The sequence below is a fragment of the Lissotriton vulgaris genome, chromosome 10 (genome assembly GCF_964263255.1).
Source record: "Lissotriton vulgaris chromosome 10, aLisVul1.2, whole genome shotgun sequence".
Lineage (NCBI taxonomy): Eukaryota > Metazoa > Chordata > Amphibia > Caudata > Salamandridae > Lissotriton > Lissotriton vulgaris.
This window is the reverse complement of record NC_141698.1, coordinates 564,387,732-564,410,889: the sequence shown is the minus strand read 5'-3', so window position 1 is coordinate 564,410,889 and position 23,158 is coordinate 564,387,732. Positions and strand designations below refer to the sequence as shown.

General features: G+C 44.6%; 1 protein-coding gene across 4 annotated transcripts in view; it reads left to right on the top strand.

Annotated features, from left to right (window-relative positions):
* Positions 1–23,158, top strand: part of CLEC16A (C-type lectin domain containing 16A) — a 704,284-nt gene that overhangs the window by 86,799 nt on the left and 594,327 nt on the right. For 3 of the 4 annotated variants that reach the window (XM_086941414.1, XM_086941413.1, XM_086941415.1), the window contains exon 5: positions 21,987–22,092. In XM_086941414.1, the coding sequence (XP_086797540.1) occupies positions 21,987–22,092 (106 nt within the window). Of the gene's footprint in view, positions 1–21,986; positions 22,097–23,158 lie in introns of all 4 variants that reach the window. The other variant, XM_086941416.1, reaches the window with a different exon arrangement.

Sequence of the window (23,158 nt, the reverse complement as noted above, 5' to 3'; positions counted from 1 at the left end):
GAAAGATGTCCAGGAAGAAATTGGATTCATAGTGGAAAAGGGCCTGGACAATGGTTGGATCACGAAACAAGAGCACAACTTTCTAATCCAGAGAGAGAACCCTAAGTTTCATATCTGTACATCCTTCCAAAAATACAAAAAAGCAAGATCCCTCCTCCTGGACGCCCGATAGTGTCAGGGATAGGATCATGCCTGAAACCCTTATCCAAGTTCTGTGATTATTTCCTCTGACCTTTAGTTTAAAAAAAATGCCGTCTTATCTGCAGGATACTAAAGACGGACTCAATTTTATTGAGGAACTGCCTTCGATGGGACAAGGGAACTCCTAGTCACACTTGATGATGAATCCCTGAACACAAATATCCCGCAGGAACAAAACTAGAAGTAGTGGAAAGAATCCTTGATGAGCCCGATTTGGAATTAACCCCTAAGGAATTTGTTCTTGACCTAGCCCATCTCGCCCTGACTAGGATTTTTTTAATTTGAAGCCAGTATCTACCTTTAAGTGTATGGGACATCAATGGGGAGCACATTTGCTCCCAGACTAGCCTGTCTGGACGTAAACGCTTTTGAGTCAGATGTGATCCAAAATGTGATGAATCCCTTTCTTGAGAAAATCAGACTATGGAAATGTTATATTGATGACGTCCTGTTAATCTGGATGAGGACGACTGACAAGGTGCAGGAATTTGGGAGATTGCTGAATACACAGAACCCCTAACTCCGGTTTACCCTGACCACTGGGGAGAGACAACTGCCTTTTTGCACCTGTCAATACAAGAAAAGGATGCTGTTTTGATTAGTGACGTGCTCTATAAACCCGCGGATCGTAATAGCCTACTAAGATTTGAAAGTTATCATCCACGGGGCATAGGAGAAAATCTGCCTATGGGTCAAATCTTACGTCTCAGATGAAACTGTATGGAGAAGAGTGACTATGCTACCCAAGCTGAAAAATTGACTCAAAAATGAAAGGCTAAGAAATATCCTAATGAGGCTGATTAAAAAAGCTAAGAAGCGGGCATTGCACAACAATCGAGAACAACTGTTTATGCCATAACAATAGAAAACATGTGACCGACTCATTTGTGTGTCTAGTTTTAGCCCTTTGTCTAACCGACTTAAAACAAAGATTAACAAGAACTGGAGTATCCTCCAGTCCGGAGGTATGTCCATAGAACGACCTTTGTACTCTTTCAAAAGAGCAAGGAATGTAAGGGACATAGTGGTTCACACAAGACCTGAAGCCAAGGGTCCAACACTCCCACAGACCAAGCTATGGAAGCTCCCCCCACCTACTGGACACTCTCCATGTGGTTCCTGTAGTGTATGCTGTTATACGAAGAGGACGAAGGAATTGGATTTGGGCATGAAAACCCAGTGGAAACAAAAATGTTTTACTAACTGTAACTCAACAAACGTTATCTATGTGATAAAATGCCCATGTGAACTACAGTCCATTGGGATACGACACAAAAGTGCGCGTCCGCATTGCAGAACATTGTAGTACTATTAGATGTAGAAGGGACGCCATTAAGCTGACCACTCACTACATTGAAAAAGGCCGCAATGCTGGGCAGCTAGAGTGATCCGTTGTGGAAAGAACATGCAAACATGACGAAAGCACGTAGGTGCTCTGGCGTGGCGTGCTTTATGATGAACTAAGGAGCAGGGGAAGGTTTCTAGGGGACCAGACACTGATGTGAGAGGTTATGGAACAGCCACGTTTTTCCACCACGTAATTATGAAGACGTGTAGAGTTTTTGAATTTGGCTTTATGTGGTCCTATATTACTATCAGGAGTCTCCCATTGCTACTCATACTATGGGGGTAGAGTGTCTTGGTAATTCACCGAGCGGCTATTTGCCCTAGGAAATGATCGATCCTCTTACATAGCTCTTACATAGACCTCAGCCACAATGTTATATTTGAATGACAACTCTCTATATTGGGCCATTTAGTAACTTCTGACATATGAGAACACTTACCATATAAATTAAATAATGACCTTTCCGTAGAACCAATGCAGGTATGCTGGTATTGTACAACCAAAGTGCGGGTCTTCACATTGTAATGAGCGGTGATTGAGAATATGTACACCTGATGTTTTGGACTAGGCCTGGAACGATGTGATATCATTATATTGAACATTTGACTTATTTTTTGATAAATAATTGAGGAAAGTGCGTTCTATGCATTTACTGTTCTCTGTATTTCTGATGACGCTACACTTACGTACAGCTTTTATATTACACCATCTTGTGTGTTCCTTTCGAGCTGATCGGTCGTGAACACACCACACATGTTTTTTGGGGGCAGATTCTTTTACTGTCCAGGTGAATATCTGCAACGTAGATCTAGAAGTAATGCGGGTTTTGGACCTTAGTTCATCAGTCCCAAGTTACCCTTGATTTTGATTACAGAAACATCAGTCCACTGACACCTGTATCCACCTACTCTAGGTTGTCTTTGGCTTCCCATATCTACTATCATTCATTTTATGTTCTTTCTTTTTATGTTTTTTCTTCATTTTAGTGTGTGACTACGATGGGCACCACCTCTCCTTTGACTGAGTCTCTGGTATCCCTAAAATATAGGGTAAGGAGTAGGTGTATTATACCTTTGGATCACTAGTAACTTTAGTGAAGAGTGTTTATTATGCAGGATATAGAATCTAAATATCCTGATTAATTAGTTCTTTAGTTAATCACTCACTATATGGACTTATGGTGTTTATCCTAACAAAAAGTGGATAAAACTTAGTCACCCCCGCCGTTGTGGTCCCTGAGGAGGGGTCTTGTGTTCATTAACTACTCACTCTCACATGATGTCTTATCTAATGAATAGGGTGGGTAGGGATTTCCAGGATGCAAGAAGACCTGTGTTTTTAGTTGTGTAGTCTACAATAGTGTGCGTTTAGTTACCTGTGTGGTGCACACTGATACATTGTTATGAACCTGTATTACTCTTTCCCCCTTTGTGGTGCATGAAGACTTGTGTAGAAGAATATCCCAGGTAGGATTCATTTGGGTTTACCTTAGGTGTACTCCGCCACTTCAGCACGTAATAGATATAGGGAAGACCAGGTAGAGCTATCATAGGGATCCGACAGCCCTGATGAGTGCCCCAGACCTCTTAGGCTATGTGTGTGGGCAGAAACATGTTTGCTTATTAAAGGATGGACTAAGAAACATTATGCTCTGTAGATTCCATCAACGTAGTGTTTTTTAACGTACCTGAGGTCCTCACTAATAAAGGTGATAACCGAGGAACCTCAAGGTATTTTTAATAGAACTGGATCCCGATTTTTGTCCTGTAGGCTGAGTCCGCCCTGATCTTATCTTACCAAGGTGGGGAGAGGATGTATATGATGAAGCATGACACAGTATTGTTTGTGAGGCATACTCTTCCATTAAGGAGGGCCTCCTCTTCAACCACTCCTGCACTACAGCATTTAAATGTTCAGAGCTTACCACAATTTCCTTGCACAATTTACTGGTCCAGGCAACCCACTTTTTTTGTGTTTATTGTATTTGGGGACAGTAGGGTTGCCTTCTCTTCCCCGGACTCTTTTTCTAGTGATATAAAAAATGTACCATTAAGAGCCACATATCACAAAATGCTAAGTTAGGGTGGACTCCATGCGCAACAGTTATGAGGTTTTCATACAAAGCTTTATGCTGTTTGCTTTCTTGACAGCGAATAAATCAACCACTAGGTGCGACAATGTCAGGACTAGGCACTACACAAGAACTGTGTGCATGGCACTTAACAGCACTACACTGTTTTATTTACCTAAGTTAAAAAACAAATGAGGTGAAGCTGACGCAATCATCTACTGTGCAGTGTCTCTTCTAAGCCTGATCAGTGCTGGGAAGGCACATTTAATGGCAAGGAATAGTTTGTGCATTTTTATTATACTCCATTTGCGAACAATAATAAGTCAACAACCATTCAGTCCATGGCCGTTGTTCACTCTTCTACACGCTACACTAACTCTCGTCTTTGAATAATTTCTATTCTCTTCTTCAGCCAACCTCAGCGTTTTCCTGCATCCATGCATGCATGCATGGATGTCATTTGTTCAATCTTATATCCAATCTTCCTTGATCATTCTCTCATACGACCCCATCTCCTGTCATCGAGGTAAAAAATGTAGGGGTCTGGCCCGATTCCCAACTGAATTTTGTCACCCACACTAAAAAAGTGGCCGCCACTTGTTTTGGCACTCTTCGTAAACTTAGACCTACCTTTAGGTTTTTTTGACGCTCCCACTAGACAGCTTATTGTACAAGCCACGATTCTGTCCAAGTTGGACTACGCCAGTTCTCTTTTACTTGGAGCTAATCAGGCTGAAATATTACTCCAACGCGTTCAAAACGCCGCCGCCAGGGCTCTGGTAGGCTTACCCAGATTCTGCTCTGCCAAAAAAAACATTCACAAGCTCCACTGGCTCCCTGTGGCTCAGCGTATTAAGTTTAAGTGCCTCTGTCTTTCGTTTAAAATCCTTAAACTTTCTTCTCCCCAGATCTTGGAGAATCTCATCTCGCCGTACATCCCCACTCGCTCTTCGAGGTCCTCTAACCTGCATCTGGCTATTGTTCCACGCTTCAAGAGGTCCAGATCCGGCGGCCGCTCTTTTCGTGTGCTTGCTGCCAGGTTGTGGAACTCCCTCCCAGTTCATATTCGTGCGATTGACAACCTTTTGGGTTTTAGGAGAGCTGTAAAAACCTCCCTCTTTCTTCTGGATTTCTAATTTTGTTGTGTTTGTTCTTTCTGGTATTGCTTTATCGGTTTTCTGTTCTGTTAGCGTCAGGACGCCCCTTTGCTGAGGCATCTGTGCACTCAATAAATTCGGATAACATAACATAACTTTTTGCCTTCTTCCCTGCAGCCACACATCTGCTTTAGGTCCACTCTGAACCCCATTCCTCTTTCCCATCCAGCATTCAATTTATGTGGTAACTCTCCCCTCCTTTTCCCTTTTCAAAGGGGATGATCTTTGTGGTATTACACCCCCTTACTACATCTATTCTCTAATAAATGGTGTTTTCAGTCGGATATAGTGAGGAGTCTGCCGAATCCTACGAGCTTGCTGTGAACCCTGGCACATGCAAATTCAAGATGTAGTCTTAACGTTCGCCACTTTCAAAGTTTACCAGCCAACAATGGTCGTTGCTTCTTGCAAATGTCTCAAACTGTTATTTCCATACCTAGCAGGCCGTCTTTGAGTTTCTGGCAATCGTTTATGGTAACTTGGATGGCGAACTTCACATAGTAAGCTAAATCAGTGCTATTCATTCATCTATCCACCAATATAAAGTCAAGCCTATTAAGTAATCAATGATGGCTCCATCTGTAATATTCGAATGTGAATGAAGTGAGAACAAAAAACATATTAGGCCTTCAGGAAATATTGTTTACTACGATTTTTGCATTCACTATGAAAATGAAACCTGCCCATCTGTCTGGTACCCACTGGCATCACGTTTGTAGCCACTACTGTGGCCCTAGTATACTATTTTCCATTGTTATATTGCACAAACCTAGCCCAAAGGTATAAGAGAGGTTCACAAGAGAACCAGATTGCATTACACTTTTTTTAGGCACTGGAGATGTTGTTTTTTCTGCTGTCATTTCTTCCTCTTATGACATTCATTGTGTAAGACCTGAAAAAAAGACCACTGACCAAGGAGATCTTTAAAAGCAAAACGGTTAATGTTTTATTTAACATAGATGTGCTTTGATCAACTGTTATTTTTTCAGATTCCAATTCTTGATAGTTACTGTTTATTGGTTAATATCAAAATATTTCTCATCACCCACATTCTACTGGAACAAACATTGGCAAAGTCAGTAGGCCTGAAGTTGGCTAATAGCCTTTCAGCTTTGTCAATGTCAGTTTTGCTTGTGATGATTTTTATAAAAGTTTAATTTTGTGAAAGCTGCTGGGCGCTCATAAATCCCCCCCCCAAAAAAATATCGCCAGAATGCTAAATAGTTTATTGCTTTCAAAAAGCGAACATTGCCATAGTAGCCGCTGCCTTTGAAGGGAACTACTTTCTGTGTGGGTTTGCCCTTTGTGAAAGGGAAGATTGCCATCGTTCACAGTGAAGTTAGCCAATGGCTGAACTGGGCGTGCCCTTTGCTACTTCCTCCATACTGTAGTGGGAAGGAGCAGAATAAGCATTGGCAAGGCAGCCTTTTGGCAGTTCTTGTTTTTGCAAAACGTTATTGTTCAGAAAGCTGCCTGACCTTCATCAATCTAAACCAAAGCATTGACTTAAAGCAAAAATGTTGGTTTGATCTAAAACATTTTTTTTAAATGCACACATTGCCATACTACTCCGTGCAACTGAAAGAGAACTTCTTTGTGTGTTGATGTTCTCCTTATAAAAGTGCAGCAAGCAATCACTCATAGTAAAATCAGCCAAGGGATGAAGTGGGCTGACACTATGTCCCTTGATGCATGCTGGAGCGGGTCGAAGAAAAATGTGAATGACAGAACCACAGACTAATGGAAAAAGCCTGGCTGAAAACCACTATAGGTAACTATGTCATACACATACTTTTTGTAAAATCAAAATGTTTTGGCTTACACAAAAAAAGTCAATTGGTCTGGCATTGGCTGTCAGCCTCTCTTCTTTGGGAAAGAATGTGAGAAAGAATGACAAAAATAAAGACGGAAAGAAACTATGAAAGAATAAGCCAAGAACAAAGATAAGAGGGAAACAAAGAAGCAAAGAACAAAGAAAGAAAAACAGGCAAAAAAGAAAAAGGGAATAAAGAAGGAAAAAGGAAGGAAAGAAGAAAAAAGGAAAGAAAGCAGGGAACAAAGAGGAGCAAAAGGAAAGAGGAAGGCAAGAAAGAGTAAAGCAAAAAAGAGGAGGTAAGGAACGAAGCAAAGATGGAAAGAAATAAGAAAGAGCCTATAAAGAAAGACCAAAGGAGGAAAGAAGGAAATAAGGAAATAAAGAAAAGGAGGCAAAGAAATAAAGAATGAAGCAAAGAAGGTAAGGAAGAGAAAATGAGAAATAAAGAAAGGAAATAAAGAAAGGAAAGAAGGAAGGAAAGAAAGAAAAGAAAAAGAAGAAAGAAACCAGAAAGAAGGAAGATAGGAGAAGAACGGGAAAAACCAAGAAAAGGAAAAGAAGGAAGGAAATAAATAAAGAAAGGGAGTGAGGCAAATTATTTGCTAAATCAAATTCAGAATGGAGGAGACCTCAGGGGCTTTTGATATGTACTGTGGGCATATTTTGATATATGTTCATAATGTCAGTGTTTCTATCTAGGTATTAATATGTGCTAATATAATTGTATTTACAGGTTGAGTGACCTGGGAGGGAGAGGGCGTGAAGGGAGGTTTGGTGGAGTCTAGGTGCTATTCCAGGGCACCTTTATAATGGGGGTATAGGCTACAGGAGGGGGCTTATGGAAAAGCTTCCTTCTAGTGTTAGTGGGGCCTTAGTGGTCCCTAGTTTCAGGTGGTTTTAACTGGGTGGGCATAGGTCGGAGTTATGAAGAGGGGGATATCCTGCTCTTGGGTGGTTTATTATAAAAAATGGTGGTATTATTGTTCAGTTTGAAACTTTTGTCACAGGAAGCGATACATTTTTTTGTATTGTGAGGTGAGACTGGTGATGTCTTTTACTGGTGATCTGCTGTAATATAAATACATTAGGCAATCAACAAAAGCATATGGCTGCACTTAGCTGGTTAAAATTGTATAGCCTGAGTGTTATTTTTGGGCAAGAACCCCATTTGAAATCAAATACAACTCAGTTGTATATTCCTTCGTGGTTTTCCCATGCTTTTTTCTTTCATCAGCTGTGGTGTTATGTAGGGGGAGTGTAACCGGTGCGGGAACAGGGGTCACGGGGACAGAAGCGAAGGGCAACAGTCTGGATTTGGTTACCACAGGTTTTATTGAGTCTAACAAATAATCCGAACCAGTCTTTCTATTGAGGGTGGTTCGGCGTGGAGCCCGGCTTCGGGAGCTTCTCCTGTTATGGGGCTTGATAGTCAGTCTTACGATAGCCGGTCTGGCTTCGTCGGGGCTTGGTGTCCTCCGGGTCCGTCTTTGCGCCTCAACTCGCGGGACCATAAAGAAAACAAAAGAAATGCAGTACGTGAGGTCACTATCCAACACGGACCGACAATCAGGGAAAGGGAGTGAGGAGTCTTAACAACCCATGCTCCGAAGCTATATGCAAGTGCTGGGACGGGGTGTGCTCAGGGTAAGGAAACCGGGACAAGGGGAACCGCTACTATACAACGGGGCCGCCCTTACGTCCCACCCAGCCCCTGATCTTATTACGCACCTGGGCAAGCCACACACCTCCCGCGGGTGAGTGGCAGGGTGGCTCGTGGGACCGGTGGCCTCCAGGCGTCTCCTCCGATGACGGGACCTCTTCTCCAGTATTCGACTCCTCGGTTCAACTCGATTCTTTCTTTCTCCGACCTCTCTCCTCCTCCTCTCCACTCCGGGTGTACAAGCACACCTCGTCTCTCCGTACTTCCGCATTTGACGGCATCGCGTCGTCCTGTGATCCCGCCCACTCGTACGCAGCCTGTGAGTTAAAGGGCCAGTCCCGATCATCTTCCAGGCATGCTGCAGTCTCGAATTCAGACCCTCTGTAGTCCATCTGCTGAGGGAGACAAGAGGGGGTGATTGAGGAGTTTCTCCGCGCCTCATAGGGTTTATCAGGGATACCCCTGATAACGGGCAGAGTGACGGGCAGAGTAGACGGGGACACCCGTTACACACCTCCCCCCTAGGACGCTCACGTTCGGGGAGCTGATGTCTGGACAGGTAATCAGCCCTCACGTTCTCTGAACCCTTCCGGTGTTTCACTGTGAAGGCATATGGTTGAAGAGACAAGAACCACCTCATCACCCTGGCGTTATTGGACTTGTTCCGTGCCATCCAGAGGAGGGGGGCGTGGTCCGTGTACAGGGTAAGCGGGTGTCCCTCTAGGTAGTAGGAGAGTTTCTCAACGGCCCATTTAACGGCCAAACATTCCTTCTCTATGGTGGCATACTGTAGTTCACGGGGGAACAACGTACGGCTCACATACAGAATGGGGTGGTCCATACCGTCCGGCCCTACCTGCGAAAGAACGGCCCCGATACCATAATCGGAGGCGTCTGTGTACAGAGTGAATGGCTTTGCAAAGTCAGGGGAGGAGAGGACGGGGGTGGACGTGATGATGTGTTTGAGGTGATGGAAGGCAGCCTGCATGGCCTCTGTGGGTATAACGGGGGTGGTTGACTTGCCTGGATGGCTCAAAGAATCTGAGAGGGGGGCTGCTATGTGTGAGAACCGGGGTATGAAGCGCCGATAATAACCTACTAGCCCTAGGAAAGCTCTCAATTCTTTTCGGTTAGATGGAAACGGGGTGTCAGCTATGGCTCTTATTTTCTCGATCTGAGGCTCAATGAGCCCATGGCCCAGTACATATCCGAGATATTTCACCTTCTGATAGGCCACTTTTGACTTTTTAGCGTTTATCTTCAATCCAGCTTTGTCCAGGGCTTGAAACACCTCATGTAGATGGCTTAAATGAGAGGACCATGATGGACTATGGGCTACTATATCGTCTAGATATGCGGATGCAAAGGATGACACGTCTTTCAGGACGGTGTTCATGAGACGCTGGAAAGTGGCAGGCGCTCCGTGAAGTCCGAAAGGGAGGACTGTGAACTCTAAGTGCCCCTCATTGGTACTGAAGGCTGTTTTCCTTCTATCCTCCTCCTTGAGGGGCACCTGCCAGTAGCCCTTGGTGAGGTCCAAGGTGGTGATATACTGGGCATCTCCCAAACGCTCGATTAATTCTTCCACTCTCGGTAGGGGATAAGCGTCAAAGCTAGATATCTCGATCAGCGCCCTGAAGTCCATACAGAACCTACGGGATCAATCGGGTTTGGGAATCATGACTATCGGACTGGACCAATTGCTCTTAGAAGGCCGAATGACACCTAGTTCTAACATGTCCTCCACTTCCTTCTTTATCGCTTGTCTTCTGGACTCTGGCACTCTATACGGCTTGATTTTGACAGTCTTCCCTGGTGCTGTATCAATGCAGTGTTCTGCCAAAGAGGTCCTCCCTGGGGTATTTGAAAAGAGGGTGTTGTGTCGGAGTAGTAGGTCTTTTAACTCCTCGGTCTGCGTAACCGTCAGTTCGTCATTGACCACTAATTCATCTCTGGTAGAGGTCGTAGGTACGGTTGCAGCTAGGTGGGCTCCGGATGGCAAGGGACCCAACCATTTCTTAAGTAAATTGATATGGTATACTTGGGTTTTGTGGGGTCCTATCTGCAGTCTATAGCTGGTTTTTCCGATGGTTTCAACGACTTTGTGGGGGCCCACCCATTCCGCCTTGAACTTCTGGGTCGATGAGGGAAGGAGGATCAAAGCCCAATCGTTTATCTTCAGATGTCGCCACCTTTTCCCTTTGTCGTAGGATGTCTTTTGTCTTCTCTGATGTGTTTCCAGATGAGTATAGGCCAAGTCCCTCAACTTCCCCAACCGGGCTTTTAGGTTTTGGGCATACTCTAAGGTACTGGCTGTTTCCTCCGGTATCTCATTCTCCCATGCGTCCTTGGTCATTTCCATTAAGGATCGTGGTTGTCTGCCGTATAGAAGTTCAAACGATGAGATGCCGAGGCTGCTTTGTCGTTGGCCTCTGATGACATATAAGGCGAGAGGCAATATTTGGTCCCATTCAGCCCCACTGACCTCTAACATTTTTTTCTGAGTGTCGTCTTGAGAGTCCTGTTGTACCGTTCCACAAGGCCATCCGTTTGTGGATGATACACGGAAGTTCGTATCTGATGGATATCGAAGTTTTGACACACTTCCATTCTTAAATTGGACACAAACGGTGTGCCTTGGTCGGTAAGGATTTCTTTTGGGAAACCACTCGGCTGAATACTTCAATCATTCGCTCTGCGACTTGTTTCGTAGTAGCCGCGGTTAAAGGAAAGGCCTCGGGGAAACGGGTGGCATAGTCAACCATTACTAATACATGTTGGTATCCTTTCCGGGTTTTGGGTAGCGGGCCGATGAGGTCCATCCCTACTCTCTCGAAGGGCTTTCCTATGACCGGGCGGGGATTGTAGGGGGACTGGCGGGGGTTTGGTCATGTTCATCTTTTGACAGATGCTACATTCTTTACAATACACGGAAGTGTCTTTGTAGATGCCGGGCCAGTAGAAGTGCCTAAGAATGTTCTGTGTAGTTTTTTCTCCCTTTTTTTTTTTTTTTTTTTTTTTTTCATGGACCCCCACAAATGCTACCTCCATGGCAATACCCCTTTTACCCGCAAGGCCCCCCACAATTCTACCCCCAGAACCCTTTTCACGACAGAGGTTGGGGCAGAGGAAAAGGGCGCAAACGGAGCGGCTCAAGAGGGGTACAGTGGCAAGACCAGCCATCGACATCAGCTCCGATGGAAACCAGGAGTGCAGCGAGGGGGAGAAGAGCTTAGTGGTCAATCTCTCAAATAGAGTTCTCTCTCCTATAGAAATGACTACCCTTGAAAAGGGCTTAGGGTTTGTTCCCACGCCTATCCCGGACAGTTTCACTGAAATATGTGAAATTAAACAATTCTTCCGCAAAGTACGCCTTAGGGCCTACTTCCAGGACCAGCCTTCCAGTGAAAAAACTGACACGGGTCTACATAACCCTTCCACTTTTACCCCGACAGACGGGATGGTCCCTCCTGAGGTATTGACCTTCGAGAAGGCTGTACTCAAATCCTTGGAGAATAAACCTAACTCCAATAGTTATAATAATCTTAGCAAAGCTGAAAGACAAGCAGTCCTATCCCTTGGCAATGATACCGCCATCGTGATAAAACAAGCTGACAAAGGGGGAGCAACTGTCATACAAGACGCCATCGATTATGACACAGAGTGTAAGCGCCAACTGGCCAACACAACCCACTACAGACCCCTCCCAACAGATCCAACTAACAGACTAACTACAGACATCTCCAGTCTGATCATTGAAGGGGAAGCCAATAGCTGGATCTCTAAAAAAGAGGCAGAGTTTCTCCTGACGAAGCACCCAGTGGTACCGTATTTTTATACTCTGCCCAAAATTCATAAAGGGACCAGTCCAGTCCCAGGGAGACCCATTGTCTCTGGGATTGGCTCATTATTAGAACCCCTATCTAAGTTTTGTGATGTGTTTCTTCAACCCATTGTAAAGGAAATACCCTCCTACCTCCAAGATACAAGAGATGTCTTACGTCTCATCGAGTCAACTGAAGGGCGAGAAGATGTAGACCTACTTCTCACGCTTGATGTAGAAGCGTTATATACGAACATTCCCCAAGCAGCCACACTAGAAGCCGTTGAATCCGCCCTGATGCAGCAGGAGTGGTCCTCGCCTACCCCTATATCTTTCATAATGGCATGTGCAAGTATTGCGTTAACGGAAAACTTCTTCCAATATGGCTCACAGCTGTACCACCAGATCAGAGGTACCTCTATGGGTTCTACCTTTGCCCCTAGCATTGCTTGCATTTACATGGCGGCTTTTGAGGACCTGATCATCTACCCTGACTCCAATCCCTTCCGACAACATCTCACTCTATGGCGTCGGTACATCGACGACATTCTGATACTATGGAAGGGTGACCGAGAGAGCTGTAATCAGTTCTGCACCTGGATTAACCTACAGAATCCCTACCTGAAATTCACTGGGACTATGTCAGAGACAGCTTTGCCCTTTCTTGACCTCACGATACGGCTGGGACCAGCCGGTCTGAGTACCACTCTGTTTCGTAAAGAGACGGACAGAAATAGCCTCCTTCTGTTTAACAGTCATCACCCCAGAGCACTACGCGAAAATCTTCCTTTCGGTCAATTCTTGAGGATACGTAGGAATTGTTCCTCCAGGGATGATTACAGACAGGAAGCCAATACCTTACAAAGTAAGCTGCTTGACAGAGGGTATCCCACCAAATTGATTCGAGACTCTAGTAAGAGAGCCCTCAACAACCATAGAGATGCCCTCCTGGAAGTACACCAAAAAGAACGCGACGATCTGATAACATGTGTCACTAGTTTCACCAGGAATTCAAACTTCATTAAGAAAACAGTGAATAAACACTGGGGTATCCTCAATTCAGGGGGCACTGATCTACCCAAGCCTAGGTTTGCATTTAAACGGACCACGAACCTAAAAGACTCCCTGATACATACACGTCCAAAGAAATCACCTGTTGCTGGACAACGCACATTATGGGACCTCCCACCCGTGGTTGGACACTACTCCTGTGGGGGCTGTGCTGTTTGTCCCCAATCTAGACAGTGTAAAGAAATCACACTAACAGACTCTTTCACTTGGAAACTGAATAGACATACTAACTGTAATAGCTCCAAGTGTGTCTATCTCCTTATCTGCCCTTGTGGCAAATTCTACGTCGGAATGACCATGAGACAGGTCAAATTGAGAATAACGGAGCATAAAAGCAATATACGATGCTCCAAAACTCATACGAGACTGTATGAACACTACAAACAACATAATCACTCAGCTGAGAGCATCCAATGGCTAGTGCTTGAATCCCAACCGGCCATGACGAGACAAGCTTTGTTCAGGCTTGAACAGAGATGGGTGCATCGTCTCCAGCTAGACACAATAGGGCTGAATGACACTATTCCCTGGGCGAGTGTCTCGAGGTAGATACCCTCTACTTTAACATCTGTTTACCCCCATTGTAATAGTATCACATCCTAGGCATTCCCCCCTTGTCAGATACCCCTAACCAGTGGTGAATTCTACCTCTTACCCGTAGCAGAACACCCTCAGTACATATCCCCACGGTCTGACTGGGTTTAGTCACGCAGTCCCGGCATCATACAGTCATTGCAGACAGTGTCCTGATATTAGGTGTAGACTATGACGCTTTTGGCGCTTTCATCCACACCATTACACTCCCTATGGTCACTCCTTGAAGACTCACTCAGGCACTTCCCGTTACGTCCCCCTTCCCCCTCCCCCTTTCTCCCCGCCCCCTTCCCCCCCCCCCCCTTTTTGGTCTCATAACACATGCCTCCGCGAGGTATTGACCTCGAAGCAATTCGCGATCCTTCTAAGTATCATTGCCACTCCCAAGATGGCGCCCTCACCGTACCACCCGAACATCTAGTTCCGCCCATTGTACGAGACCGGGTGCTGCGCATGCGCGTGATGCATTCTAGACGCGCCTTCACTTCCTTAAAACGGCGGACACCGGCAGAAACCTCCACCAGCTGCTCCGCACCCTGACCAGGTGCTGTGAGCGTGAGGGGTAGGTGTTCCGCCGTTCCAGCGTCGTCGCTAAGGTAAGCCTTTCTCAAAGACCGCTAAAGCCCCATTGTCACTATATAGCGTGGATGACGGGACAACACCGGGCCGCGTTGTTCGATCACCGCCTGGGCCCGATATAGATCACCTTGCTGACCGGGAGTCTCCCCGGAGGCCCAGCGATACAGAATCTAGTTAACCAAAGTCCGACCACTCATCTGACCCGCTCCCAGCTCGCCGGGTCTCCCCACTTCTATATAGAAACTAGGCACGCTTTTGTTTCATTTTTACCTGGGGTCCTTCTGAACGTATCTCTTCTAAGCACAATATATTAGAAGCATAAGAGTATGGCCCACTTGACCATGTACCCGCCCCCTTCCCACTTTATCTTTTGTTAAAGGGGCCGAGGGCTTGACTTCACCGACCTCCCTGTCCCCTATGATAATGGTTAGGAGTGTTGTGATTGATACGTATTTACCATCACATGAATAACACCGCCACCCAGGGAGCCACAGTCTATGGGGATTATCCCGCCCAGCCTTTCTCCCTACCCAACCCGATTACTAACTACTGCCGGGAGAGTGCCTTACGTGCCATCTGGGGCCGCTACTGCTAATACTAAGTGCACCATCATTCACCTCTACCTCACCTGTCGTAGTTACTAGCCATTAATGTTTACATCCAATAGGTGTATCCAAACCCTATAACGCTGGCCTCACGGGAGCATGCTGCGGGGCCCAGTCTTAATCCCCTTAGGGTAAGATCTTGATTAATGCTGTATGCCTGCTGTTGTTTGCCTGAGGGACGGGTTGTTACCTTTTTAGCTTCGGTTATATACCACTGTTTTTAATACACAATAGAAATTTCCCAATTGTGACATTTGGGTGGTGTATGCAAAAGAAGGGACGTTGCACCCAATTTACCGGATCAATTGGTATTCCCTTCCACACCACCCCCCTTCACTTTTTCACAGTGTGGAGCCTGCGTCACATGAGTCACGCTGCACGATTTGAGCATTGAGTCACTATGTTCCATTTGACTTGAGCTGTTCTTTCTGTTTTTATATTTTTTTTTCCCCTACCTCTAGGTCGCCTAAATAGAGCAGGACCCCTTGGCCCTCTTGTCCTCCGACCCAGCGAGGTTGTATGTGCTTTCTTTATAGAGAATTAGCATTGAGTTCACTTTTCTGTGTAGTACTTTAATTTCTTTTTTGGTCCTGACGAATCGCCTCCGGCGAGAAACATGTTGACCACACTAGGGGGTAGAGTTATTGCTCTGTACACCTTTACAGTCTCTAAACTCCCCTCCCACCCCTTTTAACTAAGGAATCAGCCACGTTATTAAAGTTGCAAGTGGACTGATTACCTTTTTTATCGCTTCCACTCACCACTGCACTGACTACACCTCTTTGAACCTCACCCACATCCACCTTCGGCAAGGAACTAAAAGAACCCCGTCAAAAGAGTACCTTTGGGGACTCCGTCGGACATTGCAGCGCCGGTCTGACGAGGGGCAGTGAGCCGATGATGACACCGGACACCCTCTAGTAAGGGTGTGTTTCACGCTTCTTACTTTGGGTGTGTGAGGCTCTCTAAGTTCCGACTAGGGAACCCTCCTTTCGCAGCCACGGTATTCAATATACCAACTCCCTGTTCCACACTGTTCAATACCCCCTGGGGAACTTTGTACTCTGCTGTTAGCTCTAGTTTTTTCTCCCCCCGTATGGCCTGAGAGTAAGTGGCTGTGAGCGAAGAATAGAACCTGGTTACGGAAGGATACGGGCACCAACAGTTGTGCCTCCTCGTTAGGGTTCCCTTCTCGGTACAGGAGATCCTGTCTAATGACAAATCGGGGATACCTATCCGGATTGTGCCCTTGAGCCTGATGGGCTTGTTCCCAGGCATTAAAAAGGGTTGGGTCATTGGACTGGGCGAAGCGAAAGCTCCTATCTATCACCCATGGTTCAGGATAGAGCATAGTGGGGCATGGTTCTCGGGGTCTGCCTGTCTTGAGGGTCGGGTTTTCTATCTTTTCTAGGCTTGTTTTAAACATTGACATAAAACGGGGGTTGTCTGTCCCTATGATTAGGTCTTCGGGCAAAGAAGCCAAAAACCCCACCCTGACCGTTTGGGTATCCCCCTCCTTGAGTTGTATAGGAATGTTCGCCACTTCTTCTCCGGTTTGGGAGCCGTTCTGTGGGTCTTGTCGTTTTCCCATCCTGGGTTTCTAGGCTGCGCCCGGGCAAAAGAGGAGGCCATTTCTATGGCCTGAGCAGTCGTAAGGTTGTGGTGCTGCCTAAGCCACCTCTGTGTGGCGTATGGAAGGGCCTCCAAATACTGCTCCAGGTATATTCGGTCCATTATTTCCTCCTTGGAGCTGCTAGAAGGGGTTAACCATTTGTCTGCGGCCATTCTCAAACGTACGAATAGAGTCTTGGGATTCTCCCCAGGGGCACCCCTTTCTTTTCTAAATCGGAGACGGTAGACCTCTGCATCCAGTCCTAGGTGGTCTAGGATAATCCGTTTCACCTCTGCGTATGGGGTATCCCCTGTGGGGTTTGCTACCTGGTATGCCGCCTGCGCTTCTCCCACCAGGAGGGGTGCCAAGAAAAACGGCAACTTGGCAATGGGCCAACCACAGGCTCTGGCTGCGCGTTCGAAATTCAGGAGGAACGAGTCGGGGTCCTCCCCGGGTTGATATTTCTGTAGTGATATGGCAGCGGAGCCATGGGGTATCACCCTCTCAACACTGCTTCCGGGGGAGGTGGGATCCACCCTTGGTGCCGGGCTTCTAGCTGCCAAAGCCTCCTTTAGCAGGTCGCGGTCGGCTTGGGCGGCGTTGAGTTGCTGCTCGGCGACCCACTCAAGCCTCTCCTGTCCCTTGGCCAGTTGCTCTATTACTGTCTCCATCTTCTGGAAGCAGATGGGGTCTATACCCGCATTCTCCACCACTGTAACCGGTGCGGGAACGGGGGTCACGGGGACAGAAGCGAAGGGCAACAGTCTGGTTTTGGTTACGACCGGTTTTATTGAGTCTAACAAATAATCCGAACAAGTCTTTCTATTGAGGGTGGTTCGGCGTGGAGACCGGCTTCGGGGGCTTCTCCTGTTATGGGGCTTGACAGTCAGAGTCTTACGATAGCCGATCTGGCTTCGTCGGGGCTTGGTGTCCTCCGGGTCCGTCTTTGCGCCTCAACTCGCAGGACCATAAAGAAAACAAAAGAAATGCAGTACGTGAGGTCACTATCCAACACGGACCGACAATCAGGGAAAGGGAGTGAGGAGTCTTAACAACCCGTGTTCCGAAGCTATATACAAGTGCTGGGACGGGGTGTGCTCAGGGTAAGGAAACCGGGACAAGGGGAAACCGCTACTATACAACGGGCCGCCCTTACGTCCCACCCAGCCCCTGATCTTATTACGCACCTGGGCAAGCCGCACACCTCCCCCGGGTGAGTAGCTGGGCGGCTCGTGGGACCGGTGGCCTCCAGGCGTCTCCTCCGATGATGGGACCTCTTCTCCAGTATTCGACTCCTCGGTTCTACTCGCTTCCTTCTTTCTCCGACCTCTCTCCTCCTCCTCTCCACTCCGGGTGTACAAGCACACCTCGTCTCTCCGTACTTCCGCATTTGACGGCATCGCGTCGTCCTGTGATCCCGCCCACTCGTACGCAGCCTGTGAGTTAAAGGGCCAGTCCCGATCATCTTCCAGGCATGCTGCAGTCTCGAATTCAGACCCTCTGTAGTCCATCTGCTGAGGGAGACAAGAGGGGGTGATTGAGGAGTTTCTCCGCGCCTCATAGGGTTTATCAGGGATACCCCTGATAACGGGCAGAGTGACGGGCAGAGTAGACGGGGACACCCATTACACACCTCCCCCCTAGGACGCTCACGTTTGGGGAGCGGATGTCTGGACAGGTAATCAGCCCTCACGTTCTCTGAACCCTTCCGGTGTTTCACTGTGAAGGCATATGGTTGAAGAGACAAGAACCACCTCATCACCCTGGCGTTATTGGACTTGTTCCGTGCCATCCAGAGGAGGGGGGCGTGGTCCGTGTACAGGGTAAGCGGGATACCCCTGATAACGGGCAGAGTAGACGGGGACGCCCCGTTACAGGGAGCTATTTTCTTTTCTAGATCCCTTAATTGAGAATGTTAGGAGAGATAACCTGAGACTATGGCTTTGAGTGGTTGCACGTTTATATTCTCAGTGTATCCGTTTTATTAATACTATGATCCAATAGAGAATGAGATTCACCCTCCTAAACAAATGTATTCAGTATTGATGCACTCAAGGTGGCTAATAATCTTGGGACGCGATTTTAATCTGCTTCAGAATCCCCAGCTTGATGACTCATGTAGGAATAAGAAACAACAAAACAAAAATCTGCTTCTATGGTGGTTCAACTCAAAGAAGAATATGTCTTGATAGATCCATGGCATAATGCCAATCCTGATGCTAGATGCTACACTATATACATACTTTTTGAAACGCTTTAAATCTGCAACACAGATTGACTTTTCTTAATTTCTTCTCTGTTTAACAGACTTGATTCACAGATGATTGGAACTAGCTTCTCGACCAATCAGTGGTTTGACTTCAATTAGGAACTAGGTCAGTCAATACTAGAAATACTAGACGGTGCTTTGATAGGTCCTTATTATTGCTTGAAAATTGGAAAAACGAGGTGCGTACTTTTTTTGAACTTTTTAGATTTAATGCAAATTAAGCCTCCTTTATTAAATAGCTGGAAAGCCTTTTAGACCTGCTTCCGCAGCTACGTCCTCTCTTTTAAACAAAACTGAATGAAGACCCGTAGAGCCTTCTTTGAGGGAATGCCGGCCAATATAGAGAGCAAGATTAAAGTCTGTTTAAGTTTATATTCTCCTTTTCCTAGTAATTCATTACAACAAGCTTTGGGATTTCTTCTACAACGAGGAAATAATGAATGAAAGGACTGCATTTCAACAAGCTTACGAGGAAAGTGAGCATGTGGGCTGTGTTTTGGCTTGGTCAATAATATCTAGGGCCAGTGCAATCGGATATCAGAGCTGATAGATCAGTACACAAATAGCATTATGGATAACAGCAAAGATATCCAGAAAATGAGTTTTTTAAGTTTAAGAAGTTTATTTATGCAAGAATAAGTACATTGATAACAATATTCATAAATACAGCAGTTGGAGTAAAAGGTAACAATAAATGAGGAAGGAAAAAAGGACCTTATACATTAAGTGAAAAACCCAATATTCATAAATGCAGCAATTGGAGTAAAAGGGAACAATAAATGAGGAAGGAAAAAAGGACCTTATACATTAAGTGAAAAACGCACAAACGTCCCCTTATAAATAACAAGTCAAAAGTATGGTATAAAAGTTAAACAAAAATATAAACAAGTAGACCAAAGCATTCAGAACTAGAAGTCGGAGGGTTTAACCCCTTCCATGCTGATGACGGCCGGGAGCCGTCATGGTACACAGTGCTCGTGTGCTGATGACGGCTCCCGACCGTCATGACCTCACCTGCCATCGGAAAGTGCCACACAGGCGCAGAACCGCGGCCGCGCCCAAGGGGTTAAATACAAGTTGAGCAGTAGGTAAAGGTGCAAATTATCGCCTAATCGAGTAATCTATAAACTGTGTAATTGGTGTCCAAAGTTCTTGTTGTTTTAAAGCAAGAGATACTGGTTGCATGTCAGCAGTATGTAATTTATGATTGTAACAGACTGCCTACCACCATGGTTTAGACAACAGTTGCTTAGAAGAATCTTTCCAATGTTTAGTAATTTGTTGAAAAGTAATTGCTAATAGAAGATCTACTATTTGTACATTAAATGAAAGACTAGCCAACACTGTAGAGATGCTTCCTAAAAAATGATCAATAGAAAAAGGAATATTTGAAGGAAATATAGCATTTATTTGAGTCAAAACCTGTTGCCAGAAATTGGAAACATAACAATTGGTAAATATCAAATGTTTTAAATCAGCCTGATGTGCAGAGCATGACCAATAAATGTGTGGAGTGTCCGAGTTGATCCTGTGAAGGAGAACAGATATTGTAAATAATCTATTGTATATAAAAAAGATGATTGTGTTGTGTTTGCTGCTCTGGATGATTTCCTAATTTTGATCGAGATCTACTTCCATGTTGAAATAAGTAAAGTGATCTGAAGAACATTTTCCCTGGCCAATTCTGTAATTGATTTAGGTTGGTCAGTGGAATGCATTAAATGAATAGAAAAAGCTTTGGGCTTTGTGTGTAAGCGGTTAGTAAGATTGAAAGATGATGCTGGGTTAGTAAGAGAGAGGGACTGAAAGTGAGTGTACGATAGAGAAATGTTTAGTACGGCCTTGGATTTTTTGTAAGAATTGCATGATAGGACAAAAAAGTATTTTGTTTGTGTAAAAGATATAAAGATATCATTATTTTACAGTTGTTTGGCATAGAGTAGTCCCTTAGATCTCCAAATTGGTTAGTATATAGGTTTTTTCTTCATTTGTATAAAATGATTGTGCCCAATGTTGGAGTTTAAGAAAGTGTTCATGTCAGTAGGGGAGCATGGAGTGAGAACATCCAATAATTTGCAGGTGTAAGAATTGGGGTAAGTAGCTTTTGAGGTTTTCGCAAAAAGAAATAAGTTCATGAAACGAGAAAGGAGATAGGAACTCACTCTAAATCAACCCAAAGTTGGGTAAAAGAAGATGAAGACAATATCCATTGTACAGATTGTTTTAATATGAAGGTTTTATGATAGTTAGCAAAATCTGGGAAATTCACTCCTCCCTCTACTTTAGGTCGCTTTAATTTAAGTAATGACATGCAAGGTTTTTGTTGTTCCAAATGAAAGAGGACAACATTGAGTAGACTTTTTAATACGATTTAAGCAGATTATTTAATGGGTTATTGAGTATAGTGAAATGAATAATAGGAACTAACATTTTCATGGTATCCAAGCAACCCCACCAAGACAAATGTAAGGGTTGCCCTTTATTGACTCTTAATGCCAGATAGAGGCTTTGTTGTGCATTGACTAGAGTGGGCTACACCTGAAAGTCTGCTCCAATATCAAATGGAAAATAACTCCATCAGAAGGGAATGGAGCACTATGTGCCACTACCCAGGAAGGAGTTAGCCCTCTGACCTTAAGCGACTATGTATATTATTCTGTGTGCTTATATTAAGTACTACCTTTATCAAAACAGTGAGTATTTAACTGGACAATTCTCCATACGAGAAGCTTTAAACTTCTTGACTTGCGCTACCACTGAGAGTGGATTGTTGAAGGGGCAGTACTTGTCCCCGCTGTTTAGCACCCATAGTAGGTTGACCCATAGGACAGCAAGATTAAAAGGCCACAATACCAAAGGCTGGGTTGCGTAACTCCTGGCTGCCCCATGGCCAATTGGCTTCTGACATCTAGTGACAGTATATCGTTATAGTAGCCTATGTTTAAGAATGTAATGAAGTTACCTATGATTCAAAACAAAACTATGCTTGTGAGGTTGTTCTTTGGTAACTTGTTCACATATCATGTATTCACAGTCCTACATTTCGGCCGCTCCTGGTTTGGATAACACCCTTGCCCTTATTCTCGACTACTTCCGAAATTTCCACAGTGCGAGTAATCTGTTAAATCAGTATTGTATAAGCAAAATACTACATTGCATTTGTCTTTCTTACTTTTCCAGCATACCAATGATTTTGCTCTTTACACTGAGGCCATCAAATTTTTCAACCACCCAGAAAGTATGGTCAGGATTGCAGTCAGGACAATAACCTTAAATGTTTACAAAGGTAAGTTTCATTCATCGGTCATGTTCATTACACCATTGTATATTATGAACTTGTGGTTAATTTCATAGAGAATTTGTTTAAGCTTTAGTAAAGTCTAGTCTATGAAAAGGATGAATATACCATTACTTTTTAACTTTATAAACAAGCATAAAAGTAAATATTCATTTTTTTACTGTGTACCTTGTGTATGTTAGTGTAACACACTGTCTTTCGGTTCCTTTTTTTATTTAATGATGTTCAAAATGTTTTTACTTCCAAAAGTGAGTACTTCAATAAAGCATATATTTGTTTATAGAAATAGTTTGTAATGCCCTTATTGTGAAGGTTGTATGTTGTAATACGTTGAGATATGCAGCTTTTGGTGCACACTACTGGCAAGGCTATGGTAAAATATTCTTGTCTGAAAGTCACTGTTGTAAAGTCTCTTGTTATAGATCTCTTCGAATATCTGTCTATTTGTTTGGTTGAGGAAGAGGTCTGATCAATTTGGGAATTTGAGGTAATTTCAGGCTCCAAATTTGACCTTTCTCATTACTTTTAAAGTTGTCCGTTTGCAAATGAAATGATTATGCAAATTCAATACTGCATATTTCTTAAACCCTCTGAAATTATAAGATATGTTATTGTATATAAATAACAATGGGTAAATCTATTTTATTAACCTAGAAATCTTGTGCCTGGCACAGCCTCATTCCTTCGTTTTAGAGGTCTGCCTGTTTTTAGGTATAACAATAGACCACACTATCTCTCCTAGGGTGCTTATGCTATTTATAAATGAGTGGGGCAAAAGGTCTACTTTCCTCACCATCAACATGTAGGGTAGTTCACATTCATCAGCCATTGGTTGATTGTAACTAGAATTCATGAGGTATTATATTTTGACTGTGTATCAGATAATAGATTTTTTTTTTATTTGCGTGGGTCTTCTAGGGTAACCACTTGTCCAGAACATCAGAGGGCATTTAAGCAGCAGTGCCCCGGTGTGCATAATCTAAAAAACGGCAATAAAATGTAACCAATAAATTGGGATAATCACACAAAAAGGGTATTTTCTCACAGGGCTCCT